General features: G+C 59.5%; 4 protein-coding genes and 1 pseudogene across 4 annotated transcripts; all 5 read left to right on the top strand.

Moving 5' to 3' along the window:
* The first annotated feature begins 1,639 nt into the window (after positions 1 to 1,639).
* Positions 1,640 to 4,306, top strand: LOC121084398 (acrosin-like). Its single transcript, XM_040585786.1, has 4 exons — positions 1,640 to 1,880; positions 2,142 to 2,407; positions 2,694 to 2,839; positions 3,309 to 4,306. The coding sequence occupies exons 1-4, from the start codon at positions 1,720 to 1,722 to the stop codon at positions 3,660 to 3,662; spliced, it is 927 nt and encodes a 308-aa protein (XP_040441720.1). The 5' UTR covers positions 1,640 to 1,719; the 3' UTR covers positions 3,663 to 4,306.
* Positions 4,307 to 6,576: 2,270 nt separating this feature from the next.
* Positions 6,577 to 9,637, top strand: LOC121084403 (acrosin-like). The gene is made up of 4 exons (XM_040585791.1): positions 6,577 to 7,211; positions 7,473 to 7,738; positions 8,025 to 8,170; positions 8,640 to 9,637. Exons 1-4 carry the CDS (start codon positions 7,051 to 7,053, stop codon positions 8,991 to 8,993), a joined length of 927 nt encoding a protein of 308 aa, XP_040441725.1. The 5' UTR covers positions 6,577 to 7,050; the 3' UTR covers positions 8,994 to 9,637.
* A 2,725-nt stretch (positions 9,638 to 12,362) lies between these two features.
* On the top strand, positions 12,363 to 15,029 carry LOC121084404 (acrosin-like). The gene is made up of 4 exons (XM_040585792.1): positions 12,363 to 12,603; positions 12,865 to 13,130; positions 13,417 to 13,562; positions 14,032 to 15,029. Exons 1-4 carry the CDS (start codon positions 12,443 to 12,445, stop codon positions 14,383 to 14,385), a joined length of 927 nt encoding a protein of 308 aa, XP_040441726.1. The 5' UTR covers positions 12,363 to 12,442; the 3' UTR covers positions 14,386 to 15,029.
* A 2,722-nt stretch (positions 15,030 to 17,751) lies between these two features.
* Positions 17,752 to 20,418, top strand: LOC121084400 (acrosin-like). The gene is made up of 4 exons (XM_040585788.1): positions 17,752 to 17,992; positions 18,254 to 18,519; positions 18,806 to 18,951; positions 19,421 to 20,418. The coding sequence occupies exons 1-4, from the start codon at positions 17,832 to 17,834 to the stop codon at positions 19,772 to 19,774; spliced, it is 927 nt and encodes a 308-aa protein (XP_040441722.1). The 5' UTR covers positions 17,752 to 17,831; the 3' UTR covers positions 19,775 to 20,418.
* A 2,271-nt stretch (positions 20,419 to 22,689) lies between these two features.
* LOC121084406 lies at positions 22,690 to 25,753 on the top strand (annotated as a pseudogene).

The following is a 25,753-nucleotide window of genomic DNA, read 5'->3' as shown; positions in this document are numbered from 1 at the left end:
CGTAGCTAGTCGATCGGTATCGACACGTGCAGACCGTAGTGTCCTTGTTAGTCAGTCCGTTAAACACAAGTGCTGAAGCACCAGTTGCAAGGTCTGCATATTTACCGAATGATTTTCAGCTTGAACTCTCTCCGTGCAGAGTCTTTACTTCTGAGCGTCATGGCCTGTGACCGCCTTGCTGCCATCCGAAAAGCCCTGCACACTGGGACCCTCCTAGGTGGCAGAGCTTGTGTCCACACGGCAGCAGCTGCCTTGGGCCAGGGGGTTGCTCAGCCCAGCAGCACCAGGAAGTGTGGAATTGAAACCGGGAGCGAAGCCGCTAAGACAAAACCAGTACCCTATGAAGTTGGAATCCTGGCTCGGACTGGAGCCTAGAAGTCATAATTGCCTAAAACAGGGGTTGTTGCAAAGCCACATGCCCAGGAGCAGCATGTAGTACAACATCTAAGGGCTGTTAATCAAATAGCGATTGACCAACACCCGGTGCTGCCTAATCCTCCCGCTTTGTTAACAGCGACAGGTGATTCTAATGTCTGTTTTACAGCATTGGACTTCGAAGGCGCCTTCTTTGGCGTTCTGATTGTATGTCCTCGGCCGTGCGTAGCAGGTGCCACAACTGCCCTCTTCAGTGTTGGTCCAGAACCGCAATCCAACCCAGAGAGAGCAGGGACACGAAGCCTGCCAGAGGGCGTTGCTGTGGCTGACATAGCCAGCGAGGACTGTGCTGCGTGTGCCTTTCCCTGTGCTGCGTGCAGGAAGGTTGGCACTGCTGGGCTAGGCTTGGCTTCTTTGGCTTGCCCGTCACTGCTTGCCTGCCACGACCATCAAAAGAGTGTCTCTTCAAGAGCCAAGCACGCGCGTGCTGCCTCTAGTGGTTGCGTTCTCTGTTGTGTGTCTCTTTATTGGGAAGGAGCAGGTGGCAAAGGGCTGCCGAGAGCAGGGCGGCAGTGACCTTTGCAAAGAGGTAGCGACGCCACGCTTGGTTTTTCCTGTGAGCTGTTAGCAGGCAGAGCCGGGAGCCAGGCGCTGCTGCCTGCCACGGGGCCTGCCCACCCTCATCGCGCAAAGGGAGCATTCCGCGGGGCTCTGTGGGGGCTGTGCGATCCCAGCTCCTGCCTCCCGTCCTGCTTGGAACCCCTCCTGTTGCCCCCCCTCCCCGCAGAGGCCACCACGCCCAGCCCCGTGGCAACCAGCCACTCTGTGACATCACCCCCGGGGCCAAGGGCATCCTGGGCAACGCGAGTTCAGGGGGCAGTATGTTGGCGGCTGCACTGGCAGTGACAAGCCCTCCTCCTTGCAGCTGCCACGTGTCACTGGCAGGGATGGATTTGCTGCTCCTCCTCCTCGTCCTGCTGGCCATGTGCTGTCCTGCGTACGGCACATGGGACAGCTGTGGGTAAGTGGCCCGAGGCTCTGGGAGGGAGCTTGGGCAAGCCCTTGTGGGCTTGGCTGGAGGGCAGCCAGTGTGGGAGGCTCATTTCCTTGCCAGCACGCAGGCTGTTGGCAGTACTCACCTACGGGGCTAAAGCAGAAAGAGGCTGGGTGTGGACACACGCGTGCCCCACAGGCTTCCCCAGCCCTGCTGGCCAGGCAGCGCCTTGTGGGGAGGGAAGACGACTGACCGTGAGCCGTAGGGGTGCCAGCCATCCAGCAGGACACTAAGGAGTTTCTCTTTACAGAGGGACCTGCGGGCTCCGGCCCACGGCTTTTCCATATGGCATGTCGCGCGTTGTGGGTGGCACAGATGCCCAGGCAGGGGCCTGGCCCTGGATCGTCAGCATCCAGAACCCCTGGCAAGCGGGCACGGGTCATACCTGCGGAGGCTCCCTCATCAGCGCACAGTGGGTCCTGACAGCAGCCCACTGCTTCATCGAGGCCAGGTAAGGCGTCGCCGGGAACGCGCATAGCCCCACAACACTAGCGCTTGCCCCGTGCGCAGCAGCACGGGCTACTCCCGCCCCGTTTCCTCGCAGGACGCCCAGGGCCTGGGTGCTCCTTGAGCCTGAGGCACACGAGGCCAGTCCCACCCTCCCGAGCGCTGCTATCCTCTCTCCCTCGGCAAGCGGAAGGCAGGGCAACTGCTGGGCTGCTGTAGCACGTGGCTGTGCTCCCTCTGAGTCCTCTCCCCATTTGCCTTCCAGCTACATCACCATGTGGCGCGTGGTGATCGGTGCCACCCGGCTGACTCAGCTGGGCCCTGAGGCCCAGGTGCGCAACATCAAGCGGCTGCTCCTTCACCAAGGCTACAGTAACATCACGCAGAGCAACGACATTGCCTTGCTGGAGCTGGACCAGCCTGTGCAGTGCAACGCCTACGTTCAGCTTGCCTGCGTGCCCGATGCCTCGCTGAGAGTCTCGCAGCTGAAAAACTGCTACATCAGCGGCTGGGGTGCCACGACTGCAAGATGTGAGTACCGCGGAAGTACTCGTGTGCCGAGCGCAAGCTTGGCACGCTCGGGGCCATTGCTTGGGCTTCCTGACAGCAGAGGCCAGAGCCCCAGTCAGGCTGCGGGGACGTATGCCTCTTGAGAGATGGGCCTGAGCCCTTTCCCCAGAGCAAGGCGGAAGGGAAATGCCGCTATAACGCCTCTCAGGATGCAAAGCCAAGCGTGGGCGAGGCAAGGGATTCCGCCAGGCAGGGGAGGAGAAGTGCCAGTGAGCTGCTGCTTGCTAATTCCTTCCTGTGCTCACAGCTGGACGATCAACGGATGTGCTGCAGGAGGCCCAGGTCCGCCTCATTGATGTCAACGTCTGTAACAGCAGCCGGTGGTACAGAGGGGCCATCCACACGCACAACGTCTGTGCTGGCTATCCGCAGGGCGGCATTGACACCTGCCAGGTAGGAGCGTGCTACGAGCCAAGCCCCGTAGCACAGGCAGCCCCGCCACACGCAACTACGCCAACATGGCCCGGCATGTGCTTGGCCTGGCCAGTGCCCCTCCCACTTCAGGTCCCCAACGCCGGGGGGGCTTATACCCCCTTCCCCATCGGCAGGCCCCTGCCCAGCGCCCCTCTTGTCCCAGAGGCATGGTGCTCTGCCCAGAAAGCCCTCCTAGTGTTCTTGGCAGACCATGGCTCCCCATCCCAAGCCTGCCACAGCTCTCTCCCACACACCCACCATCCCCGTGCAGTGAGGAGAGCCAGCCCCACCTTACAAGCCCACCAGCCCTTCCCAGGCAAGGCTCGCTCGACACAGCCTCGCTCTGCAGGGAACACAGCTCCGGCAGGTGCCGTCAGAGAGAAGGAGCCAACCCCCGTGCTGACGGTGGCCACCCAACAACCCCTTTGTCCTCTCTCCTCCTCTGCAGGGGGACAGCGGTGGGCCTCTCGTCTGCCAAGACAGCAGTGCAGACTACTTCTGGCTTGTTGGTGTCACCAGCTGGGGGAGAGGCTGTGCCAGAGCCAGGCAGCCCGGAGTTTACACCTCCACTCAGCACTTCTACGACTGGATCCTGCTACAGATGGGCCTGCGCCCAGCAGTGAGGGCTACTCCAACAGCACGCGCTTGGAGTCATTTTGTCACCACCTCAAGCCCCGTTGCGAGGCCAAGGCCCACAGCAGCACAGTGGGGCGGCTCCTGCCCATTTCCAGTCCAGAAGCTGCTGGACTTCTTTAGCCGGCTGCAGGAGCTCCTGCAGTACCTAAGGGGAAAAACGGTGTGAGCAGCAGGACAAACGGCACGCAGGGCAGGCTGCAGTGTGCCACCACCGTTTCCTTTGGGGCAATGCCTGCCGATGCAAAGGCCACCTCAGCGTCAAAGGGCTGCTCTGCCCTGCGCCCGTGCCTCGGGATGCACACACCTGATGAGGCTGACCACATGCTTGAAATAAAATGTTTCGGTGCTCACAGCAAACCAGGCTTCAGCTCAAGTCAGTCTCCTGTGCGAGGCAAGGACTTCCACGCCCGGCACCTGCCAAGCGAGGCAGGCTGCAGGCAGACAAGGCGGGCACAAAGGGAAAGAGTCCCTGCAAAGGGCTGAAAGTGGGCCTGCTCAGGGAGGAGGGGGAGGCTGCACTGGAGGAAGGGAACACAGGTCATCACGCCCTGGAGGGCTTGGGGAAAGGAGCTGGAAACACAGAACGTCTTTGGCCAGCTCCTGGTGGGATCCCGCTGCGCTTGTGGATGAGCCACAAGTGACCCTGAAACTGGACTCTCATGACCCAGGACAGACGCGTCTAGAAAGACCCAAGGGTTGCGCTGAGGATTTGGGGAAGGAGCTTGCCTTCGAGCCCCACATATGCCACAGACTTCATTTCCATCCTGTGTCGCGGTTTAACCCCGGCTGGCAACCAAACGCTACCGGCAACCAAACGCCATGCAGCCACTTGCGCACTCCCCCCCACCCGGAGGGGTGGGGAGGAGAACCAGAAAGCAATGTAAAGCTGGAGGGTTGAGATAAGAACAATGTAATAATTTAGACAGAAGAAAGAGTGAAGAACAACAGTAACAATACCAAGAAGAAGAATAACAACAACAATAACGATTAGGATGGAAAGGTGGGGGAAAAGGGTAAAATCAAAAGGAAGGGAGAAGGAAAAAAAGGAAATGATGCACAGTACAACTGCTCACCACCCGCTGACCGATGCCCAGCCAGTCCCTGAGCAAGAATCCCCCCGCCAGCTAACCCTCCAAGTTTCTATACCAAGCATGACGTCCCACGGGACGGAATACCTCTGTGGCTGCTTCATGTCAGCTGACCTGGCTGTGTCCCTTCCCAGTCTCTTGTGCCCCTCCAGCACTCTGGCTGGCAAGGCCCAAGAAACCAAAAAGGCCTTGACTTAGCAGAAACGCCAGGCAGCAACAACCGAAAACATCAGTGCAGCTACCAACATTGTTCTCACATCATAGCCAAAACACAGCACTTCACTAGCTACGAAGAAGAAAGTTAACTCCATCCCAGCTGAAACCAGGACACGGGGCCATCTCCTACTCGGCATGTGCTGCACAGGTCTTTGTAGCCTTCTTGATCGGTGCTGACGTGCGGAATCAAACTCTACAACTCAAGGAGGGTTATCAAGCAGGCATGTTTATCGGGGCTCCGGCTGCAAGGGGGATCGCTCCTCCTCACTTGCACACCCAAGGCTTAAGTAAGCAGATCCCTATTACACAGAAGCATACGTATTCATTAGATTCCCAAGAAAAGGCGGGGTTATTACCATTCGGTCCAGGAACTCAGTATCATAAGCCTCCTCACTCTGGCGCGGGTGCGTTGACACCTGCTGGTCCTGGGCTGGGCTCTCTGGGAGGAAGGCTCGCACCCTTCCTCAGGATGTACTTTTCCCTTTGGCGCGCAGTGCTGAGGAGTCCACACCAGCAAGCGCAGAACCAGGTTGCACTGGTTCTCTTCCCGGCTCGTACATCTTGCAGACAACATAGTTCTTGCTTACAACGTAGCTAGTCGATCGGTATCGACACGTGCAGACCGTAGTGTCCTTGTTAGTCAGTCCGTTAAACACAAGTGCTGAAGCACCAGTTGCAAGGTCTGCATATTTACCGAATGATTTTCAGCTTGAACTCTCTCCGTGCAGAGTCTTTACTTCTGAGCGTCATGGCCTGTGACCGCCTTGCTGCCATCCGAAAAGCCCTGCACACTGGGACCCTCCTAGGTGGCAGAGCTTGTGTCCACACGGCAGCAGCTGCCTTGGGCCAGGGGGTTGCTCAGCCCAGCAGCACCAGGAAGTGTGGAATTGAAACCGGGAGCGAAGCCGCTAAGACAAAACCAGTACCCTATGAAGTTGGAATCCTGGCTCGGACTGGAGCCTAGAAGTCATAATTGCCTAAAACAGGGGTTGTTGCAAAGCCACATGCCCAGGAGCAGCATGTAGTACAACATCTAAGGGCTGTTAATCAAATAGCGATTGACCAACACCCGGTGCTGCCTAATCCTCCCGCTTTGTTAACAGCGACAGGTGATTCTAATGTCTGTTTTACAGCATTGGACTTCGAAGGCGCCTTCTTTGGCGTTCTGATTGTACGTCCTCGGCCGTGCGTAGCAGGTGCCACAACTGCCCTCTTCAGTGTTGGTCCAGAACCGCAATCCAACCCAGAGATGTGCTGCGTGTGCCTTTCCCTGTGCTGCGTGAAGGAAGGTTGGCACTGCTGGGCTAGGCTTGGCTTCTTTGGCTTGCCCGTCATTGCTTGCCTGCCACGACCATCAAAAGAGTGTCTCTTCAAGAGCCAAGCACGCGCGTGCTGCCTCTAGTGGTTGCGTTCTCTGTTGTGTGTCTCTTTATTGGGAAGGAGCAGGTGGCAAAGGGCTGCCGAGAGCAGGGCGGCAGTGACCTTCGCAAAGAGGTAGCGACGCCACGCTTGGTTTTTCCTGTGAGCTGTTAGCAGGCAGAGCCGGGAGCCAGGCGCTGCTGCCTGCCACGGGGCCTGCCCACCCTCATCGCGCAAAGGGAGCATTCCGCGGGGCTCTGTGGGGGCTGTGCGATCCCAGCTCCTGCCTCCCTATCCTGCTTGGAACCCCTCCTGTTGCCCCCCCTCCCCGCAGAGGCCACCACGCCCAGCCCCGTGGCAACCAGCCACTCTGTGACATCACCCCCGGGGCCAAGGGCATCCTGGGCAATGCGAGTTCAGGGGGCAGTATGTTGGCGGCTGCACTGGCGGTGACAAGCCCTCCTCCTTGCAGCTGCCACGTGTCACTGGCAGGGATGGATTTGCTGCTCCTCCTCCTCGTCCTGCTGGCCATGTGCTGTCCTGCGTACGGCACATGGGACAGCTGTGGGTAAGTGGCCCGAGGCTCTGGGAGGGAGCTTGGGCAAGCCCTTGTGGGCTTGGCTGGAGGGCAGCCAGTGTGGGAGGCTCATTTCCTTGCCAGCACGCAGGCTGTTGGCAGTACTCACCTACGGGGCTAAAGCAGAAAGAGGCAGGGTGTGGACACACGCGTGCCCCACAGGCTTCCCCAGCCCTGCTGGCCAGGCAGCGCCTTGTGGGGAGGGAAGACGGCTGACCGTGAGCCGTAGGGGTGCCAGCCATCCAGCAGGACACTAAGGAGTTTCTCTTTACAGAGGGACCTGCGGGCTCCGGCCCACGGCTTTTCCATATGGCATGTCGCGCGTTGTGGGTGGCACAGATGCCCAGGCAGGGGCCTGGCCCTGGATCGTCAGCATCCAGAACCCCTGGCAAGCGGGCACGGGTCATACCTGCGGAGGCTCCCTCATCAGCGCACAGTGGGTCCTGACAGCAGCCCACTGCTTCATCGAGGCCAGGTAAGGCGTCGCCGGGAACGCGCATAGCCCCACAACACTAGCGCTTGCCCCGTGCGCAGCAGCACGGGCTACTCCCGCCCCGTTTCCTCGCAGGACGCCCAGGGCCTGGGTGCTCCTTGAGCCTGAGGCACACGAGGCCAGTCCCACCCTCCCGAGCGCTGCTCTCCTCTCTCCCTCGGCAAGCAGAAGGCAGGGCAACTGCTGGGCTGCTGCAGCACGTGGCTGTGCTCCCTCTGAGTCCTCTCCCCATTTGCCTTCCAGCTACATCACCATGTGGCGCGTGGTGATCGGTGCCACCCGGCTGACTCAGCTGGGCCCTGAGGCCCAGGTGCGCAACATCAAGCGGCTGCTCCTTCACCAAGGCTACAGTAACATCACGCAGAGCAACGACATTGCCTTGCTGGAGCTGGACCAGCCTGTGCAGTGCAACGCCTACGTTCAGCTTGCCTGCGTGCCTGATGCCTCGCTGAGAGTCTCGCAGCTGAAAAACTGCTACATCAGCGGCTGGGGTGCCACGACTGCAAGATGTGAGTACCGCGGAAGTACTCGTGTGCCGAGCGCAAGCTTGGCACGCTCGGGGCCATTGCTTGGGCTTCCTGACAGCAGAGGCCAGAGCCCCAGCCAGGCTGCGGGGACGTATGCCTCTTGAGAGATGGGCCTGAGCCCTTTCCCCAGAGCAAGGCGGAAGGGAAATGCCGCTATAACGCCTCTCAGGATGCAAAGCCAAGCGCGGGCGAGGCAAGGGATTCCGCCAGGCAGGGGAGGAGAAGTGCCAGTGAGCTGCTGCTTGCTAATTCCTTCCTGTGCTCACAGCTGGACGATCAACGGATGTGCTGCAGGAGGCCCAGGTCCGCCTCATTGATGTCAACGTCTGTAACAGCAGCCGGTGGTACAGAGGGGCCATCCACACGCACAACGTCTGTGCTGGCTATCCGCAGGGCGGCATTGACACCTGCCAGGTAGGAGCGTGCTACGAGCCAAGCCCCATAGCACAGGCAGCCCCGCCACACGCAACTACGCCAACATGGCCCGGCATGTGCTTGGCCTGGCCAGTGCCCCTCCCACTTCAGGTCCCCACCGCCGGGGGGGCTTATACCCCCTTCCCCATCGGCAGGCCCCTGCCCAGCGCCCCTCTTGTCCCAGAGGCATGGCGCTCTGCCCAGAAAGCCCTCCTAGTGTTCTTGGCAGACCATGGCTCCCCATCCCAAGCCTGCCACAGCTCTCTCCCACACACCCACCATCCCCGTGCAGTGAGGAGAGCCAGCCCCACCTTACAAGCCCACCAGCCCTTCCCAGGCAAGGCTCGCTCGACACAGCCTCGCTCTGCAGGGAACACAGCTCCGGCAGGTGCCGTCAGAGAGAAGGAGCCAACCCCCGTGCTGACGGTGGCCACCCAACAACCCCTTTGTCCTCTCTCCTCCTCTGCAGGGGGACAGCGGTGGGCCTCTCGTCTGCCAAGACAGCAGTGCAGACTACTTCTGGCTTGTTGGTGTCACCAGCTGGGGGAGAGGCTGTGCCAGAGCCAGGCAGCCCGGAGTTTACACCTCCACTCAGCACTTCTACGACTGGATCCTGCTACAGATGGGCCTGCGCCCAGCAGTGAGGGCTACTCCAACAGCACGCGCTTGGAGTCATTTTGTCACCACGTCAAGCCCCGTTGCGAGGCCAAGGCCCACAGCAGCACAGTGGGGCGGCTCCTGCCCATTTCCAGTCCAGAAGCTGCTGGACTTCTTTAGCCGGCTGCAGGAGCTCCTGCAGTACCTAAGGGGAAAAACGGTGTGAGCAGCAGGACAAACGGCACGCAGGGCAGGCTGCAGTGTGCCACCACCGTTTCCTTTGGGGCAATGCCTGCCGATGCAAAGGCCACCTCAGCGTCAAAGGGCTGCTCTGCCCTGCGCCCGTGCCTCGGGATGCACACACCTGATGAGGCTGACCACATGCTTGAAATAAAATGTTTCGGTGCTCACAGCAAACCAGGCTTCAGCTCAAGTCAGTCTCCTGTGCGAGGCAAGGACTTCCACGCCCGGCACCTGCCAAGCGAGGCAGGCTGCAGGCAGACAAGGCGGGCACAAAGGGAAAGAGTCCCTGCAAAGGGCTGAAAGTGGGCCTGCTCAGGGAGGAGGGGGAGGCTGCACTGGAGGAAGGGAACACAGGTCATCACGCCCTGGAGGGCTTGGGGAAAGGAGCTGGAAACACAGAACGTCTTTGGCCAGCTCCTGGTGGGATCCCGCTGCGCTTGTGGATGAGCCACAAGTGACCCTGAAACTGGACTCTCATGACCCAGGACAGACGCGTCTAGAAAGACCCAAGGGTTGCGCTGAGGATTTGGGGAAGGAGCTTGCCTTCGAGCCCCACATATGCCACAGACTTCATTTCCATCCTGTGTCGCGGTTTAACCCCGGCTGGCAACCAAACGCTACCGGCAACCAAACGCCATGCAGCCACTTGCGCACTCCCCCCCACCTGGAGGGGTGGGGAGGAGAACCAGAAAGCAATGTAAAGCTGGAGGGTTGAGATAAGAACAATGTAATAATTTAGACAGAAGAAAGAGTGAAGAACAACAGTAACAATACCAAGAAGAAGAATAACAACAACAACAATAACGATTAGAATGGAAAGGTGGGGGAAAAGGGTAAAATCAAAAGGAAGGGAGAAGGAAAAAAAGGAAATGATGCACAGTACAACTGCTCACCACCCGCTGACCGATGCCCAGCCAGTCCCTGAGCAAGAATCCCCCCGCCAGCTAACCCTCCAAGTTTCTATACCAAGCATGACGTCCCACGGGACGGAATACCTCTGTGGCTGCTTCACGTCAGCTGACCTGGCTGTGTCCCTTCCCAGTCTCTTGTGCCCCTCCAGCACTCTGGCTGGCAAGGCCCAAGAAACCAAAAAGGCCTTGACTTAGCAGAAACGCCAGGCAGCAACAACCGAAAACATCAGTGCAGCTACCAACATTGTTCTCACATCATAGCCAAAACACAGCACTTCACTAGCTACGAAGAAGAAAGTTAACTCCATCCCAGCTGAAACCAGGACACGGGGCCATCTCCTACTCGGCATGTGCTGCACAGGTCTTTGTAGCCTTCTTGATCGGTGCTGACGTGCGGAATCAAACTCTACAACTCAAGGAGGGTTATCAAGCAGGCATGTTTATCGGGGCTCCGGCTGCAAGGGGGATCGCTCCTCCTCACTTGCACACCCAAGGCTTAAGTAAGCAGATCCCTATTACACAGAAGCATACATATTCATTAGATTCCCAAGAAAAGGCGGGGTTATTACCATTCGGTCCAGGAACTCAGTATCATAAGCCTCCTCACTCTGGCGCGGGTGCGTTGACACCTGCTGGTCCTGGGCTGGGCTCTCTGGGAGGAAGGCTCGCACCCTTCCTCAGGATGTACTTTTCCCTTTGGCGCGCAGTGCTGAGGAGTCCACACCAGCAAGCGCAGAACCAGGTTGCACTGGTTCTCTTCCCGGCTCGTACATCTTGCAGACAACATAGTTCTTGCTTACAACGTAGCTAGTCGATCGGTATCGACACGTGCAGACCGTAGTGTCCTTGTTAGTCAGTCCGTTAAACACAAGTGCTGAAGCACCAGTTGCAAGGTCTGCGTATTTACCGAATGATTTTCAGCTTGAACTCTCTCCGTGCAGAGTCTTTACTTCTGAGCGTCATGGCCTGTGACCGCCTTGCTGCCATCCGAAAAGCCCTGCACACTGGGACCCTCCTAGGTGGCAGAGCTTGTGTCCACACGGCAGCAGCTGCCTTGGGCCAGGGGGTTGCTCAGCCCAGCAGCACCAGGAAGTGTGGAATTGAAACCGGGAGCGAAGCCGCTAAGACAAAACCAGTACCCTATGAAGTTGGAATCCTGGCTCGGACTGGAGCCTAGAAGTCATAATTGCCTAAAACAGGGGTTGTTGCAAAGCCACATGCCCAGGAGCAGCATGTAGTACAACATCTAAGGGCTGTTAATCAAATAGCGATTGACCAACACCCGGTGCTGCCTAATCCTCCCGCTTTGTTAACAGCGACAGGTGATTCTAATGTCTGTTTTACAGCATTGGACTTCGAAGGCGCCTTCTTTGGCGTTCTGATTGTATGTCCTCGGCCGTGCGTAGCAGGTGCCACAACTGCCCTCTTCAGTGTTGGTCCAGAACCGCAATCCAACCCAGAGAGAGCAGGGACACGAAGCCTGCCAGAGGGCGTTGCTGTGGCTGACATAGCCAGCGAGGACTGTGCTGCGTGTGCCTTTCCCTGTGCTGCGTGCAGGAAGGTTGGCACTGCTGGGCTAGGCTTGGCTTCTTTGGCTTGCCCGTCACTGCTTGCCTGCCACGACCATCAAAAGAGTGTCTCTTCAAGAGCCAAGCACGCGCGTGCTGCCTCTAGTGGTTGCGTTCTCTGTTGTGTGTCTCTTTATTGGGAAGGAGCAGGTGGCAAAGGGCTGCCGAGAGCAGGGCGGCAGTGACCTTCGCAAAGAGGTAGCGACGCCACGCTTGGTTTTTCCTGTGAGCTGTTAGCAGGCAGAGCCGGGAGCCAGGCGCTGCTGCCTGCCACGGGGCCTGCCCACCCTCATCGCGCAAAGGGAGCATTCCGCGGGGCTCTGTGGGGGCTGTGCGATCCCAGCTCCTGCCTCCCGTCCTGCTTGGAACCCCTCCTGTTGCCCCCCCTCCCCGCAGAGGCCACCACGCCCAGCCCCGTGGCAACCAGCCACTCTGTGACATCACCCCCGGGGCCAAGGGCATCCTGGGCAACGCGAGTTCAGGGGGCAGTATGTTGGCGGCTGCACTGGCGGTGACAAGCCCTCCTCCTTGCAGCTGCCACGTGTCACTGGCAGGGATGGATTTGCTGCTCCTCCTCCTCGTCCTGCTGGCCATGTGCTGTCCTGCGTACGGCACATGGGACAGCTGTGGGTAAGTGGCCCGAGGCTCTGGGAGGGAGCTTGGGCAAGCCCTTGTGGGCTTGGCTGGAGGGCAGCCAGTGTGGGAGGCTCATTTCCTTGCCAGCACGCAGGCTGTTGGCAGTACTCACCTACGGGGCTAAAGCAGAAAGAGGCTGGGTGTGGACACACGCGTGCCCCACAGGCTTCCCCAGCCCTGCTGGCCAGGCAGCGCCTTGTGGGGAGGGAAGACGACTGACCGTGAGCCGTAGGGGTGCCAGCCATCCAGCAGGACACTAAGGAGTTTCTCTTTACAGAGGGACCTGCGGGCTCCGGCCCACGGCTTTTCCATATGGCATGTCGCGCGTTGTGGGTGGCACAGATGCCCAGGCAGGGGCCTGGCCCTGGATCGTCAGCATCCAGAACCCCTGGCAAGCGGGCACGGGTCATACCTGCGGAGGCTCCCTCATCAGCGCACAGTGGGTCCTGACAGCAGCCCACTGCTTCATCGAGGCCAGGTAAGGCGTCGCCGGGAACGCGCATAGCCCCACAACACTAGCGCTTGCCCCGTGCGCAGCAGCACGGGCTACTCCCGCCCCGTTTCCTCGCAGGACGCCCAGGGCCTGGGTGCTCCTTGAGCCTGAGGCACACGAGGCCAGTCCCACCCTCCCGAGCGCTGCTATCCTCTCTCCCTCGGCAAGCAGAAGGCAGGGCAACTGCTGGGCTGCTGCAGCACGTGGCTGTGCTCCCTCTGAGTCCTCTCCCCATTTGCCTTCCAGCTACATCACCATGTGGCGCGTGGTGATCGGTGCCACCCGGCTGACTCAGCTGGGCCCTGAGGCCCAGGTGCGCAACATCAAGCGGCTGCTCCTTCACCAAGGCTACAGTAACATCACGCAGAGCAACGACATTGCCTTGCTGGAGCTGGACCAGCCTGTGCAGTGCAACGCCTACGTTCAGCTTGCCTGCGTGCCTGATGCCTCGCTGAGAGTCTCGCAGCTGAAAAACTGCTACATCAGCGGCTGGGGTGCCACGACTGCAAGATGTGAGTACCGCGGAAGTACTCGTGTGCCGAGCGCAAGCTTGGCACGCTCGGGGCCATTGCTTGGGCTTCCTGACAGCAGAGGCCAGAGCCCCAGTCAGGCTGCGGGGACGTATGCCTCTTGAGAGATGGGCCTGAGCCCTTTCCCCAGAGCAAGGCGGAAGGGAAATGCCGCTATAACGCCTCTCAGGATGCAAAGCCAAGCGCGGGCGAGGCAAGGGATTCCGCCAGGCAGGGGAGGAGAAGTGCCAGTGAGCTGCTGCTTGCTAATTCCTTCCTGTGCTCACAGCTGGACGATCAACGGATGTGCTGCAGGAGGCCCAGGTCCGCCTCATTGATGTCAACGTCTGTAACAGCAGCCGGTGGTACAGAGGGGCCATCCACACGCACAACGTCTGTGCTGGCTATCCGCAGGGCGGCATTGACACCTGCCAGGTAGGAGCGTGCTACGAGCCAAGCCCCGTAGCACAGGCAGCCCCGCCACACGCAACGACGCCAACATGGCCCGGCATGTGCTTGGCCTGGCCAGTGCCCCTCCCACTTCAGGTCCCCACCGCCGGGGGGGCTTATACCCCCTTCCCCATCGGCAGGCCCCTGCCCAGCGCCCCTCTTGTCCCAGAGGCATGGTGCTCTGCCCAGAAAGCCCTCCTAGTGTTCTTGGCAGACCATGGCTCCCCATCCCAAGCCTGCCACAGCTCTCTCCCACACACCCACCATCCCCGTGCAGTGAGGAGAGCCAGCCCCACCTTACAAGCCCACCAGCCCTTCCCAGGCAAGGCTCGCTCGACACAGCCTCGCTCTGCAGGGAACACAGCTCCGGCAGGTGCCGTCAGAGAGAAGGAGCCAACCCCCGTGCTGATGGTGGCCACCCAACAACCCCTTTGTCCTCTCTCCTCCTCTGCAGGGGGACAGCGGTGGGCCTCTCGTCTGCCAAGACAGCAGTGCAGACTACTTCTGGCTTGTTGGTGTCACCAGCTGGGGGAGAGGCTGTGCCAGAGCCAGGCAGCCCGGAGTTTACACCTCCACTCAGCACTTCTACGACTGGATCCTGCTACAGATGGGCCTGCGCCCAGCAGTGAGGGCTACTCCAACAGCACGCGCTTGGAGTCATTTTGTCACCACGTCAAGCCCCGTTGCGAGGCCAAGGCCCACAGCAGCACAGTGGGGCGGCTCCTGCCCATTTCCAGTCCAGAAGCTGCTGGACTTCTTTAGCCGGCTGCAGGAGCTCCTGCAGTACCTAAGGGGAAAAACGGTGTGAGCAGCAGGACAAACGGCACGCAGGGCAGGCTGCAGTGTGCCACCACCGTTTCCTTTGGGGCAATGCCTGCCGATGCAAAGGCCACCTCAGCGTCAAAGGGCTGCTCTGCCCTGCGCCCGTGCCTCGGGATGCACACACCTGATGAGGCTGACCACATGCTTGAAATAAAATGTTTCGGTGCTCACAGCAAACCAGGCTTCAGCTCAAGTCAGTCTCCTGTGCGAGGCAAGGACTTCCACGCCCGGCACCTGCCAAGCGAGGCAGGCTGCAGGCAGACAAGGCGGGCACAAAGGGAAAGAGTCCCTGCAAAGGGCTGAAAGTGGGCCTGCTCAGGGAGGAGGGGGAGGCTGCACTGGAGGAAGGGAACACAGGTCATCACGCCCTGGAGGGCTTGGGGAAAGGAGCTGGAAACACAGAACGTCTTTGGCCAGCTCCTGGTGGGATCCCGCTGCGCTTGTGGATGAGCCACAAGTGACCCTGAAACTGGACTCTCATGACCCAGGACAGACGCGTCTAGAAAGACCCAAGGGTTGCGCTGAGGATTTGGGGAAGGAGCTTGCCTTCGAGCCCCACATATGCCACAGACTTCATTTCCATCCTGTGTCGCGGTTTAACCCCGGCTGGCAACCAAACGCTACCGGCAACCAAACGCCATGCAGCCACTTGCGCACTCCCCCCCACCCGGAGGGGTGGGGAGGAGAACCAGAAAGCAATGTAAAGCTGGAGGGTTGAGATAAGAACAATGTAATAATTTAGACAGAAGAAAGAGTGAAGAACAACAGTAACAATACCAAGAAGAAGAATAACAACAACAATAACGATTAGGATGGAAAGGTGGGGGAAAAGGGTAAAATCAAAAGGAAGGGAGAAGGAAAAAAAGGAAATGATGCACAGTACAACTGCTCACCACCCGCTGACCGATGCCCAGCCAGTCCCTGAGCAAGAATCCCCCCGCCAGCTAACCCTCCAAGTTTCTATACCAAGCATGACGTCCCACGGGACGGAATACCTCTGTGGCTGCTTCACGTCAGCTGACCTGGCTGTGTCCCTTCCCAGTCTCTTGTGCCCCTCCAGCACTCTGGCTGGCAAGGCCCAAGAAACCAAAAAGGCCTTGACTTAGCAGAAACGCCAGGCAGCAACAACCGAAAACATCAGTGCAGCTACCAACATTGTTCTCACATCATAGCCAAAACACAGCACTTCACTAGCTACGAAGAAGAAAGTTAACTCCATCCCAGCTGAAACCAGGACACGGGGCCATCTCCTACTCGGCATGTGCTGCACAGGTCTTTGTAGCCTTCTTGATCGGTGCTGACGTGCGGAATCAAACTCTACAACTCAAGGAGGGTTATCAAGCAGGCATGTTTATCGGGGCTCCGGCTGCAAGGGGGATCGCTCCTCCTCACTTGCACACCCAAGGCTTAAGTAAGCAGATCCCTATTACACAGAAGCATACATATTCATTAGATTCCCAAGAAAAGGCGGGGTTATTACCATTCGGTCCAGGAACTCAGTATCATAAGCCTCCTCACTCTGGCGCGGGTGCGTTGACACCTGCTGGTCCTGGGCTGGGCTCTCTGGGAGGAAGGCTCGCACCCTTCCTCAGGATGTACTTTTCCCTTTGGCGCGCAGTGCTGAGGAGTCCACACCAGCAAGCGCAGAACCAGGTTGCACTGGTTCTCTTCCCGGCTCGTACATCTTGCAGACAACATAGTTCTTGCTTACAACGTAGCTAGTCGATCGGTATCGACACGTGCAGACCGTAGTGTCCTTGTTAGTCAGTCCGTTAAACACAAGTGCTGAAGCACCAGTTGCAAGGTCTGCATATTTACCGAATGATTTTCAGCTTGAACTCTCTCCGTGCAGAGTCTTTACTTCTGAGCGTCATGGCCTGTGACCGCCTTGCTGCCATCCGAAAAGCCCTGCACACTGGGACCCTCCTAGGTGGCAGAGCTTGTGTCCACACGGCAGCAGCTGCCTTGGGCCAGGGGGTTGCTCAGCCCAGCAGCACCAGGAAGTGTGGAATTGAAACCGGGAGCGAAGCCGCTAAGACAAAACCAGTACCCTATGAAGTTGGAATCCTGGCTCGGACTGGAGCCTAGAAGTCATAATTGCCTAAAACAGGGGTTGTTGCAAAGCCACATGCCCAGGAGCAGCATGTAGTACAACATCTAAGGGCTGTTAATCAAATAGCGATTGACCAACACCCGGTGCTGCCTAATCCTCCCGCTTTGTTAACAGCGACAGGTGATTCTAATGTCTGTTTTACAGCATTGGACTTCGAAGGCGCCTTCTTTGGCGTTCTGATTGTATGTCCTCGGCCGTGCGTAGCAGGTGCCACAACTGCCCTCTTCAGTGTTGGTCCAGAACCGCAATCCAACCCAGAGAGAGCAGGGACACGAAGCCTGCCAGAGGGCGTTGCTGTGGCTGACATAGCCAGCGAGGACTGTGCTGCGTGTGCCTTTCCCTGTGCTGCGTGCAGGAAGGTTGGCACTGCTGGGCTAGGCTTGGCTTCTTTGGCTTGCCCGTCACTGCTTGCCTGCCACGACCATCAAAAGAGTGTCTCTTCAAGAGCCAAGCACGCGCGTGCTGCCTCTAGTGGTTGCGTTCTCTGTTGTGTGTCTCTTTATTGGGAAGGAGCAGGTGGCAAAGGGCTGCCGAGAGCAGGGCGGCAGTGACCTTCGCAAAGAGGTAGCGACGCCACGCTTGGTTTTTCCTGTGAGCTGTTAGCAGGCAGAGCCGGGAGCCAGGCGCTGCTGCCTGCCACGGGGCCTGCCCACCCTCATCGCGCAAAGGGAGCATTCCGTGGGGCTCTGTGGGGGCTGTGCGATCCCAGCTCCTGCCTCCCGTCCTGCTTGGAACCCCTCCTGTTGCCCCCCCTCCCCGCAGAGGCCACCACGCCCAGCCCCGTGGCAACCAGCCACTCTGTGACATCACCCCCGGGGCCAAGGGCATCCTGGGCAACGCGAGTTCAGGGGGCAGTATGTTGGCGGCTGCACTGGCGGTGACAAGCCCTCCTCCTTGCAGCTGCCACGTGTCACTGGCAGGGATGGATTTGCTGCTCCTCCTCCTCGTCCTGCTGGCCATGTGCTGTCCTGCGTACGGCACATGGGACAGCTGTGGGTAAGTGGCCCGAGGCTCTGGGAGGGAGCTTGGGCAAGCCCTTGTGGGCTTGGCTGGAGGGCAGCCAGTGTGGGAGGCTCATTTCCTTGCCAGCACGCAGGCTGTTGGCAGTACTCACCTACGGGGCTAAAGCAGTAAGAGGCTGGGTGTGGACACACGCGTGCCCCACAGGCTTCCCCAGCCCTGCTGGCCAGGCAGCGCCTTGTGGGGAGGGAAGACGACTGACCGTGAGCCGTAGGGGTGCCAGCCATCCAGCAGGACACTAAGGAGTTTCTCTTTACAGAGGGACCTGCGGGCTCCGGCCCACGGCTTTTCCATATGGCATGTCGCGCGTTGTGGGTGGCACAGATGCCCAGGCAGGGGCCTGGCCCTGGATCGTCAGCATCCAGAACCCCTGGCAAGCGGGCACGGGTCATACCTGCGGAGGCTCCCTCATCAGCGCACAGTGGGTCCTGACAGCAGCCCACTGCTTCATCGAGGCCAGGTAAGGCGTCGCCGGGAACGCGCATAGCCCCACAACACTAGCGCTTGCCCCGTGCGCAGCAGCACGGGCTACTCCCGCCCCGTTTCCTCGCAGGACGCCCAGGGCCTGGGTGCTCCTTGAGCCTGAGGCACACGAGGCCAGTCCCACCCTCCCGAGCGCTGCTATCCTCTCTCCCTCGGCAAGCAGAAGGCAGGGCAACTGCTGGGCTGCTGCAGCACGTGGCTGTGCTCCCTCTGAGTCCTCTCCCCATTTGCCTTCCAGCTACATCACCATGTGGCGCGTGGTGATCGGTGCCACCCGGCTGACTCAGCTGGGCCCTGAGGCCCAGGTGCGCAACATCAAGCGGCTGCTCCTTCACCAAGGCTACAGTAACATCACGCAGAGCAACGACATTGCCTTGCTGGAGCTGGACCAGCCTGTGCAGTGCAACGCCTACGTTCAGCTTGCCTGCGTGCCCGATGCCTCGCTGAGAGTCTCGCAGCTGAAAAACTGCTACATCAGCGGCTGGGGTGCCACGACTGCAAGATGTGAGTACCGCGGAAGTACTCGTGTGCCGAGCGCAAGCTTGGCACGCTCGGGGCCATTGCTTGGGCTTCCTGACAGCAGAGGCCAGAGCCCCAGCCAGGCTGCGGGGACGTATGCCTCTTGAGAGATGGGCCTGAGCCCTTTCCCCAGAGCAAGGCGGAAGGGAAATGCCGCTATAACGCCTCTCAGGATGCAAAGCCAAGCGCGGGCGAGGCAAGGGATTCCGCCAGGCAGGGGAGGAGAAGTGCCAGTGAGCTGCTGCTTGCTAATTCCTTCCTGTGCTCACAGCTGGACGATCAACGGATGTGCTGCAGGAGGCCCAGGTCCGCCTCATTGATGTCAACGTCTGTAACAGCAGCCGGTGGTACAGAGGGGCCATCCACACGCACAACGTCTGTGCTGGCTATCCGCAGGGCGGCATTGACACCTGCCAGGTAGGAGCGTGCTACGAGCCAAGCCCCATAGCACAGGCAGCCCCGCCACACGCAACTACGCCAACATGGCCCGGCATGTGCTTGGCCTGGCCAGTGCCCCTCCCACTTCAGGTCCCCACCGCCGGGGGGGCTTATACCCCCTTCCCCATCGGCAGGCCCCTGCCCAGCGCCCCTCTTGTCCCAGAGGCATGGCGCTCTGCCCAGAAAGCCCTCCTAGTGTTCTTGGCAGACCATGGCTCCCCATCCCAAGCCTGCCACAGCTCTCTCCCACACACCCACCATCCCCGTGCAGTGAGGAGAGCCAGCCCCACCTTACAAGCCCACCACCCCTTCCCAGGCAAGGCTCGCTCGACACAGCCTCGCTCTGCAGGGAACACAGCTCCGGCAGGTGCCGTCAGAGAGAAGGAGCCAACCCCCGTGCTGACGGTGGCCACCCAACAACCCCTTTGTCCTCTCTCCTCCTCTGCAGGGGGACAGCGGTGGGCCTCTCGTCTGCCAAGACAGCAGTGCAGACTACTTCTGGCTTGTTGGTGTCACCAGCTGGGGGAGAGGCTGTGCCAGAGCCAGGCAGCCCGGAGTTTACACCTCCACTCAGCACTTCTACGACTGGATCCTGCTACAGATGGGCCTGCGCCCAGCAGTGAGGGCTACTCCAACAGCACGCGCTTGGAGTCATTTTGTCACCACGTCAAGCCCCGTTGCGAGGCCAAGGCCCACAGCAGCACAGTGGGGCGGCTCCTGCCCATTTCCAGTCCAGAAGCTGCTGGACTTCTTTAGCCGGCTGCAGGAGCTCCTGCAGTACCTAAGGGGAAAAACGGTGTGAGCAGCAGGACAAACGGCACGCAGGGCAGGCTGCAGTGTGCCACCACCGTTTCCTTTGGGGCAATGCCTGCCGATGCAAAGGCCACCTCAGCGTCAAAGGGCTGCTCTGCCCTGCGCCCGTGCCTCGGGATGCACACACCTGATGAGGCTGACCACATGCTTGAAATAAAATGTTTCGGTGCTCACAGCAAACCAGGCTTCAGCTCAAGTCAGTCTCCTGTGCGAGGCAAGGACTTCCACGCCCGGCACCTGCCAAGCGAGGCAGGCTGCAGGCAGACAAGGCGGGCACAAAGGGAAAGAGTCCCTGCAAAGGGCTGAAAGTGGGCCTGCTCAGGGAGGAGGGGGAGGCTGCACTGGAGGAAGGGAACACAGGTCATCACGCCCTGGAGGGCTTGGGGAAAGGAGCTGGAAACACAGAACGTCTTTGGCCAGCTCCTGGTGGGATCCCGCTGCGCTTGTGGATGAGCCACAAGTGACCCTGAAACTGGACTCTCATGACCCAGGACAGACGCGTCTAGAAAGACCCAAGGGTTGCGCTGAGGATTTGGGGAAGGAGCTTGCCTTCGAGCCCCACATATGCCACAGACTTCATTTCCATCCTGTGTCGCGGTTTAACCCCGGCTGGCAACCAAACGCTACCGGCAACCAAACGCCATGCAGCCACTTGCGCACTCCCCCCCACCCGGAGGGGTGGGGAGGAGAACCAGAAAGCAATGTAAAGCTGGAGGGTTGAGATAAGAACAATGTAATAATTTAGACAGAAGAAAGAGTGAAGAACAACAGTAACAATACCAAGAAGAAGAATAACAACAACAACATAACGATTAGGATGGAAAGGTGGGGGAAAAGGGTAAAATCAAAAGGAAGGGAGAAGGAAAAAAAGGAAATGATGCACAGTACAACTGCTCACCACCCGCTGACCGATGCCCAGCCAGTCCCTGAGCAAGAATCCCCCCGCCAGCTAACCCTCCAAGTTTCTATACCAAGCATGACGTCCCACGGGACGGAATACCTCTGTGGCTGCTTCACGTCAGCTGACCTGGCTGTGTCCCTTCCCAGTCTCTTGTGCCCCTCCAGCACTCTGGCTGGCAAGGCCCAAGAAACCAAAAAGGCCTTGACTTAGCAGAAACGCCAGGCAGCAACAACCGAAAACATCAGTGCAGCTACCAACATTGTTCTCACATCATAGCCAAAACACAGCACTTCACTAGCTACGAAGAAGAAAGTTAACTCCATCCCAGCTGAAACCAGGACACGGGGCCATCTCCTACTCGGCATGTGCTGCACAGGTCTTTGTAGCCTTCTTGATCGGTGCTGACGTGCGGAATCAAACTCTACAACTCAAGGAGGGTTATCAAGCAGGCATGTTTATCGGGGCTCCGGCTGCAAGGGGGATCGCTCCTCCTCACTTGCACACCCAGGGCTTAAGTAAGCAGATCCCTATTACACAGAAGCATACATATTCATTAGATTCCCAAGAAAAGGCGGGGTTATTACCATTCGGTCCAGGAACTCAGTATCATAAGCCTCCTCACTCTGGCGCGGGTGCGTTGACACCTGCTGGTCCTGGGCTGGGCTCTCTGGGAGGAAGGCTCGCACCCTTCCTCAGGATGTACTTTTCCCTTTGGCGCGCAGTGCTGAGGAGTCCACACCAGCAAGCGCAGAACCAGGTTGCACTGGTTCTCTTCCCGGCTCGTACATCTTGCAGACAACATAGTTCTTGCTTACAACGTAGCTAGTCGATCGGTATCGACACGTGCAGACCGTAGTGTCCTTGTTAGTCAGTCCGTTAAACACAAGTGCTGAAGCACCAGTTGCAAGGTCTGCATATTTACCGAATGATTTTCAGCTTGAACTCTCTCCGTGCAGAGTCTTTACTTCTGAGCGTCATGGCCTGTGACCGCCTTGCTGCCATCCGAAAAGCCCTGCACACTGGGACCCTCCTAGGTGGCAGAGCTTGTGTCCACACGGCAGCAGCTGCCTTGGGCCAGGGGGTTGCTCAGCCCAGCAGCACCAGGAAGTGTGGAATTGAAACCGGGAGCGAAGCCGCTAAGACAAAACCAGTACCCTATGAAGTTGGAATCCTGGCTCGGACTGGAGCCTAGAAGTCATAATTGCCTAAAACAGGGGTTGTTGCAAAGCCACATGCCCAGGAGCAGCATGTAGTACAACATCTAAGGGCTGTTAATCAAATAGCGATTGACCAACACCCGGTGCTGCCTAATCCTCCCGCTTTGTTAACAGCGACAGGTGATTCTAATGTCTGTTTTACAGCATTGGACTTTGAAGGCGCCTTCTTTGGCGTTCTGATTGTACGTCCTCGGCCGTGCGTAGCAGGTGCCACAACTGCCCTCTTCAGTGTTGGTCCAGAACCGCAATCCAACCCAGAGATGTGCTGCGTGTGCCTTTCCCTGTGCTGCGTGAAGGAAGGTTGGCACTGCTGGGCTAGGCTTGGCTTCTTTGGCTTGCCCGTCATTGCTTGCCTGCCACGACCATCAAAAGAGTGTCTCTTCAAGAGCCAAGCACGCGCGTGCTGCCTCTAGTGGTTGCGTTCTCTGTTGTGTGTCTCTTTATTGGGAAGGAGCAGGTGGCAAAGGGCTGCCGAGAGCAGGGCGGCAGTGACCTTTGCAAAGAGGTAGCGACGCCACGCTTGGTTTTTCCTGTGAGCTGTTAGCAGGCAGAGCCGGGAGCCAGGCGCTGCTGCCTGCCACGGGGCCTGCCCACCCTCATCGCGCAAAGGGAGCATTCCGCGGGGCTCTGTGGGGGCTGTGCGATCCCAGCTCCTGCCTCCCGTCCTGCTTGGAACCCCTCCTGTTGCCCCCCCTCCCCGCAGAGGCCACCACGCCCAGCCCCGTGGCAACCAGCCACTCTGTGACATCACCCCCGGGGCCAAGGGCATCCTGGGCAATGCGAGTTCAGGGGGCAGTATGTTGGCGGCTGCACTGGCGGTGACAAGCCCTCCTCCTTGCAGCTGCCACGTGTCACTGGCAGGGATGGATTTGCTGCTCCTCCTCCTCGTCCTGCTGGCCATGTGCTGTCCTGCGTACGGCACATGGGACAGCTGTGGGTAAGTGGCCCGAGGCTCTGGGAGGGAGCTTGGGCAAGCCCTTGTGGGCTTGGCTGGAGGGCAGCCAGTGTGGGAGGCTCATTTCCTTGCCAGCACGCAGGCTGTTGGCAGTACTCACCTACGGGGCTAAAGCAGAAAGAGGCAGGGTGTGGACACACGCGTGCCCCACAGGCTTCCCCAGCCCTGCTGGCCAGGCAGCGCCTTGTGGGGAGGGAAGACGACTGACCGTGAGCCGTAGGGGTGCCAGCCATCCAGCAGGACACTAAGGAGTTTCTCTTTACAGAGGGACCTGCGGGCTCCGGCCCACGGCTTTTCCATATGGCATGTCGCGCGTTGTGGGTGGCACAGATGCCCAGGCAGGGGCCTGGCCCTGGATCGTCAGCATCCAGAACCCCTGGCAAGCGGGCACGGGTCATACCTGCGGAGGCTCCCTCATCAGCGCACAGTGGGTCCTGACAGCAGCCCACTGCTTCATCGAGGCCAGGTAAGGCGTCGCCGGGAACGCGCATAGCCCCACAACACTAGCGCTTGCCCCGTGCGCAGCAGCACGGGCTACTCCCGCCCCGTTTCCTCGCAGGACGCCCAGGGCCTGGGTGCTCCTTGAGCCTGAGGCACACGAGGCCAGTCCCACCCTCCCGAGCGCTGCTATCCTCTCTCCCTCGGCAAGCAGAAGGCAGGGCAACTGCTGGGCTGCTGCAGCACGTGGCTGTGCTCCCTCTGAGTCCTCTCCCCATTTGCCTTCCAGCTACATCACCATGTGGCGCGTGGTGATCGGTGCCACCCGGCTGACTCAGCTGGGCCCTGAGGCCCAGGTGCGCAACATCAAGCGGCTGCTCCTTCACCAAGGCTACAGTAACATCACGCAGAGCAACGACATTGCCTTGCTGGAGCTGGACCAGCCTGTGCAGTGCAACGCCTACGTTCAGCTTGCCTGCGTGCCCTGATGCCTCGCTGAGAGTCTCGCAGCTGAAAAACTGCTACATCAGCGGCTGGGGTGCCACGACTGCAAGATGTGAGTACCGCGGAAGTACTCGTGTGCCGAGCGCAAGCTTGGCACGCTCGGGGGCCATTGCTTGGGCTTCCTGACAGCAGAGGCCAGAGCCCCAGTCAGGCTGCGGGGACGTATGCCTCTTGAGAGATGGGCCTGAGCCCTTTCCCCAGAGCAAGGCGGAAGGGAAATGCCGCTATAACGCCTCTCAGGATGCAAAGCCAAGCGCGGGCGAGGCAAGGGATTCCGCCAGGCAGGGGAGGAGAAGTGCCAGTGAGCTGCTGCTTGCTAATTCCTTCCTGTGCTCACAGCTGGACGATCAACGGATGTGCTGCAGGAGGCCCAGGTCCGCCTCATTGATGTCAACGTCTGTAACAGCAGCCGGTGGTACAGAGGGGCCATCCACACGCACAACGTCTGTGCTGGCTATCCGCAGGGCGGCATTGACACCTGCCAGGTAGGAGCGTGCTACGAGCCAAGCCCCATAGCACAGGCAGCCCCGCCACACGCAACTACGCCAACATGGCCCGGCATGTGCTTGGCCTGGCCAGTGCCCCTCCCACTTCAGGTCCCCACCGCCGGGGGGGCTTATACCCCCTTCCCCATCGGCAGGCCCCTGCCCAGCGCCCCTCTTGTCCCAGAGGCATGGCGCTCTGCCCAGAAAGCCCTCCTAGTGTTCTTGGCAGACCATGGCTCCCCATCCCAAGCCTGCCACAGCTCTCTCCCACACACCCACCATCCCCGTGCAGTGAGGAGAGCCAGCCCCACCTTACAAGCCCACCAGCCCCTTCCCAGGCAAGGCTCGCTCGACACAGCCTCGCTCTGCAGGGAACACAGCTCCGGCAGGTGCCGTCAGAGAGAAGGAGCCAACCCCCGTGCTGACGGTGGCCACCCAACAACCCCTTTGTCCTCTCTCCTCCTCTGCAGGGGGACAGCGGTGGGCCTCTCGTCTGCCAAGACAGCAGTGCAGACTACTTCTGGCTTGTTGGTGTCACCAGCTGGGGGAGAGGCTGTGCCAGAGCCAGGCAGCCCGGAGTTTACACCTCCACTCAGCACTTCTACGACTGGATCCTGCTACAGATGGGCCTGCGCCCAGCAGTGAGGGCTACTCCAACAGCACGCGCTTGGAGTCATTTTGTCACCACGTCAAGCCCCGTTGCGAGGCCAAGGCCCACAGCAGCACAGTGGGGCGGCTCCTGCCCATTTCCAGTCCAGAAGCTGCTGGACTTCTTTAGCCGGCTGCAGGAGCTCCTGCAGTACCTAAGGGGAAAAACGGTGTGAGCAGCAGGACAAACGGCACGCAGGGCAGGCTGCAGTGTGCCACCACCGTTTCCTTTGGGGCAATGCCTGCCGATGCAAAGGCCACCTCAGCGTCAAAGGGCTGCTCTGCCCTGCGCCCGTGCCTCGGGATGCACACACCTGATGAGGCTGACCACATGCTTGAAATAAAATGTTTCGGTGCTCACAGCAAACCAGGCTTCAGCTCAAGTCAGTCTCCTGTGCGAGGCAAGGACTTCCACGCCCGGCACCTGCCAAGCGAGGCAGGCTGCAGGCAGACAAGGCGGGCACAAAGGGAAAGAGTCCCTGCAAAGGGCTGAAAGTGGGCCTGCTCAGGGAGGAGGGGGAGGCTGCACTGGAGGAAGGGAACACAGGTCATCACGCCCTGGAGGGCTTGGGGAAAGGAGCTGGAAACACAGAACGTCTTTGGCCAGCTCCTGGTGGGATCCCGCTGCGCTTGTGGATGAGCCACAAGTGACCCTGAAACTGGACTCTCATGACCCAGGACAGACGCGTCTAGAAAGACCCAAGGGTTGCGCTGAGGATTTGGGGAAGGAGCTTGCCTTCGAGCCCCACATATGCCACAGACTTCATTTCCATCCTGTGTCGCGGTTTAACCCCGGCTGGCAACCAAACGCTACCGGCAA

The sequence above is a fragment of the Falco naumanni genome, chromosome 3 (assembly GCF_017639655.2).
Source record: "Falco naumanni isolate bFalNau1 chromosome 3, bFalNau1.pat, whole genome shotgun sequence".
NCBI classification, from domain to species: domain Eukaryota; kingdom Metazoa; phylum Chordata; class Aves; order Falconiformes; family Falconidae; genus Falco; species Falco naumanni.
The sequence above is the reverse complement of the archived record's forward strand: the minus strand, read 5'-3'. Positions and strand labels throughout refer to the sequence as shown.

Excerpts from the sequence above, each read along its gene's own strand:
- LOC121084400 (XM_040585788.1), top strand. The coding sequence starts at position 17,832 with ATGTCGCGCGTTGTGGGTGGCACAGATGCCCAGGCAGGGGCCTGGCCC. Across the intron at positions 18,520-18,805 it reads GGGTGCCACGACTGCAAGAT|CTGGACGATCAACGGATGTG; the intron begins GTGAGTACCGCG and ends CTGTGCTCACAG. Across the intron at positions 18,952-19,420 it reads GCGGCATTGACACCTGCCAG|GGGGACAGCGGTGGGCCTCT; the intron begins GTAGGAGCGTGC and ends CCTCCTCTGCAG.
- LOC121084398 (XM_040585786.1), top strand. The coding sequence starts at position 1,720 with ATGTCGCGCGTTGTGGGTGGCACAGATGCCCAGGCAGGGGCCTGGCCC. Across the intron at positions 1,881-2,141 it reads CACTGCTTCATCGAGGCCAG|CTACATCACCATGTGGCGCG; the intron begins GTAAGGCGTCGC and ends TTTGCCTTCCAG. Across the intron at positions 2,840-3,308 it reads GCGGCATTGACACCTGCCAG|GGGGACAGCGGTGGGCCTCT; the intron begins GTAGGAGCGTGC and ends CCTCCTCTGCAG.
- LOC121084404 (XM_040585792.1), top strand. The coding sequence starts at position 12,443 with ATGTCGCGCGTTGTGGGTGGCACAGATGCCCAGGCAGGGGCCTGGCCC. Across the intron at positions 13,131-13,416 it reads GGGTGCCACGACTGCAAGAT|CTGGACGATCAACGGATGTG; the intron begins GTGAGTACCGCG and ends CTGTGCTCACAG. Across the intron at positions 13,563-14,031 it reads GCGGCATTGACACCTGCCAG|GGGGACAGCGGTGGGCCTCT; the intron begins GTAGGAGCGTGC and ends CCTCCTCTGCAG.
- LOC121084403 (XM_040585791.1), top strand. The coding sequence starts at position 7,051 with ATGTCGCGCGTTGTGGGTGGCACAGATGCCCAGGCAGGGGCCTGGCCC. Across the intron at positions 7,212-7,472 it reads CACTGCTTCATCGAGGCCAG|CTACATCACCATGTGGCGCG; the intron begins GTAAGGCGTCGC and ends TTTGCCTTCCAG. Across the intron at positions 8,171-8,639 it reads GCGGCATTGACACCTGCCAG|GGGGACAGCGGTGGGCCTCT; the intron begins GTAGGAGCGTGC and ends CCTCCTCTGCAG.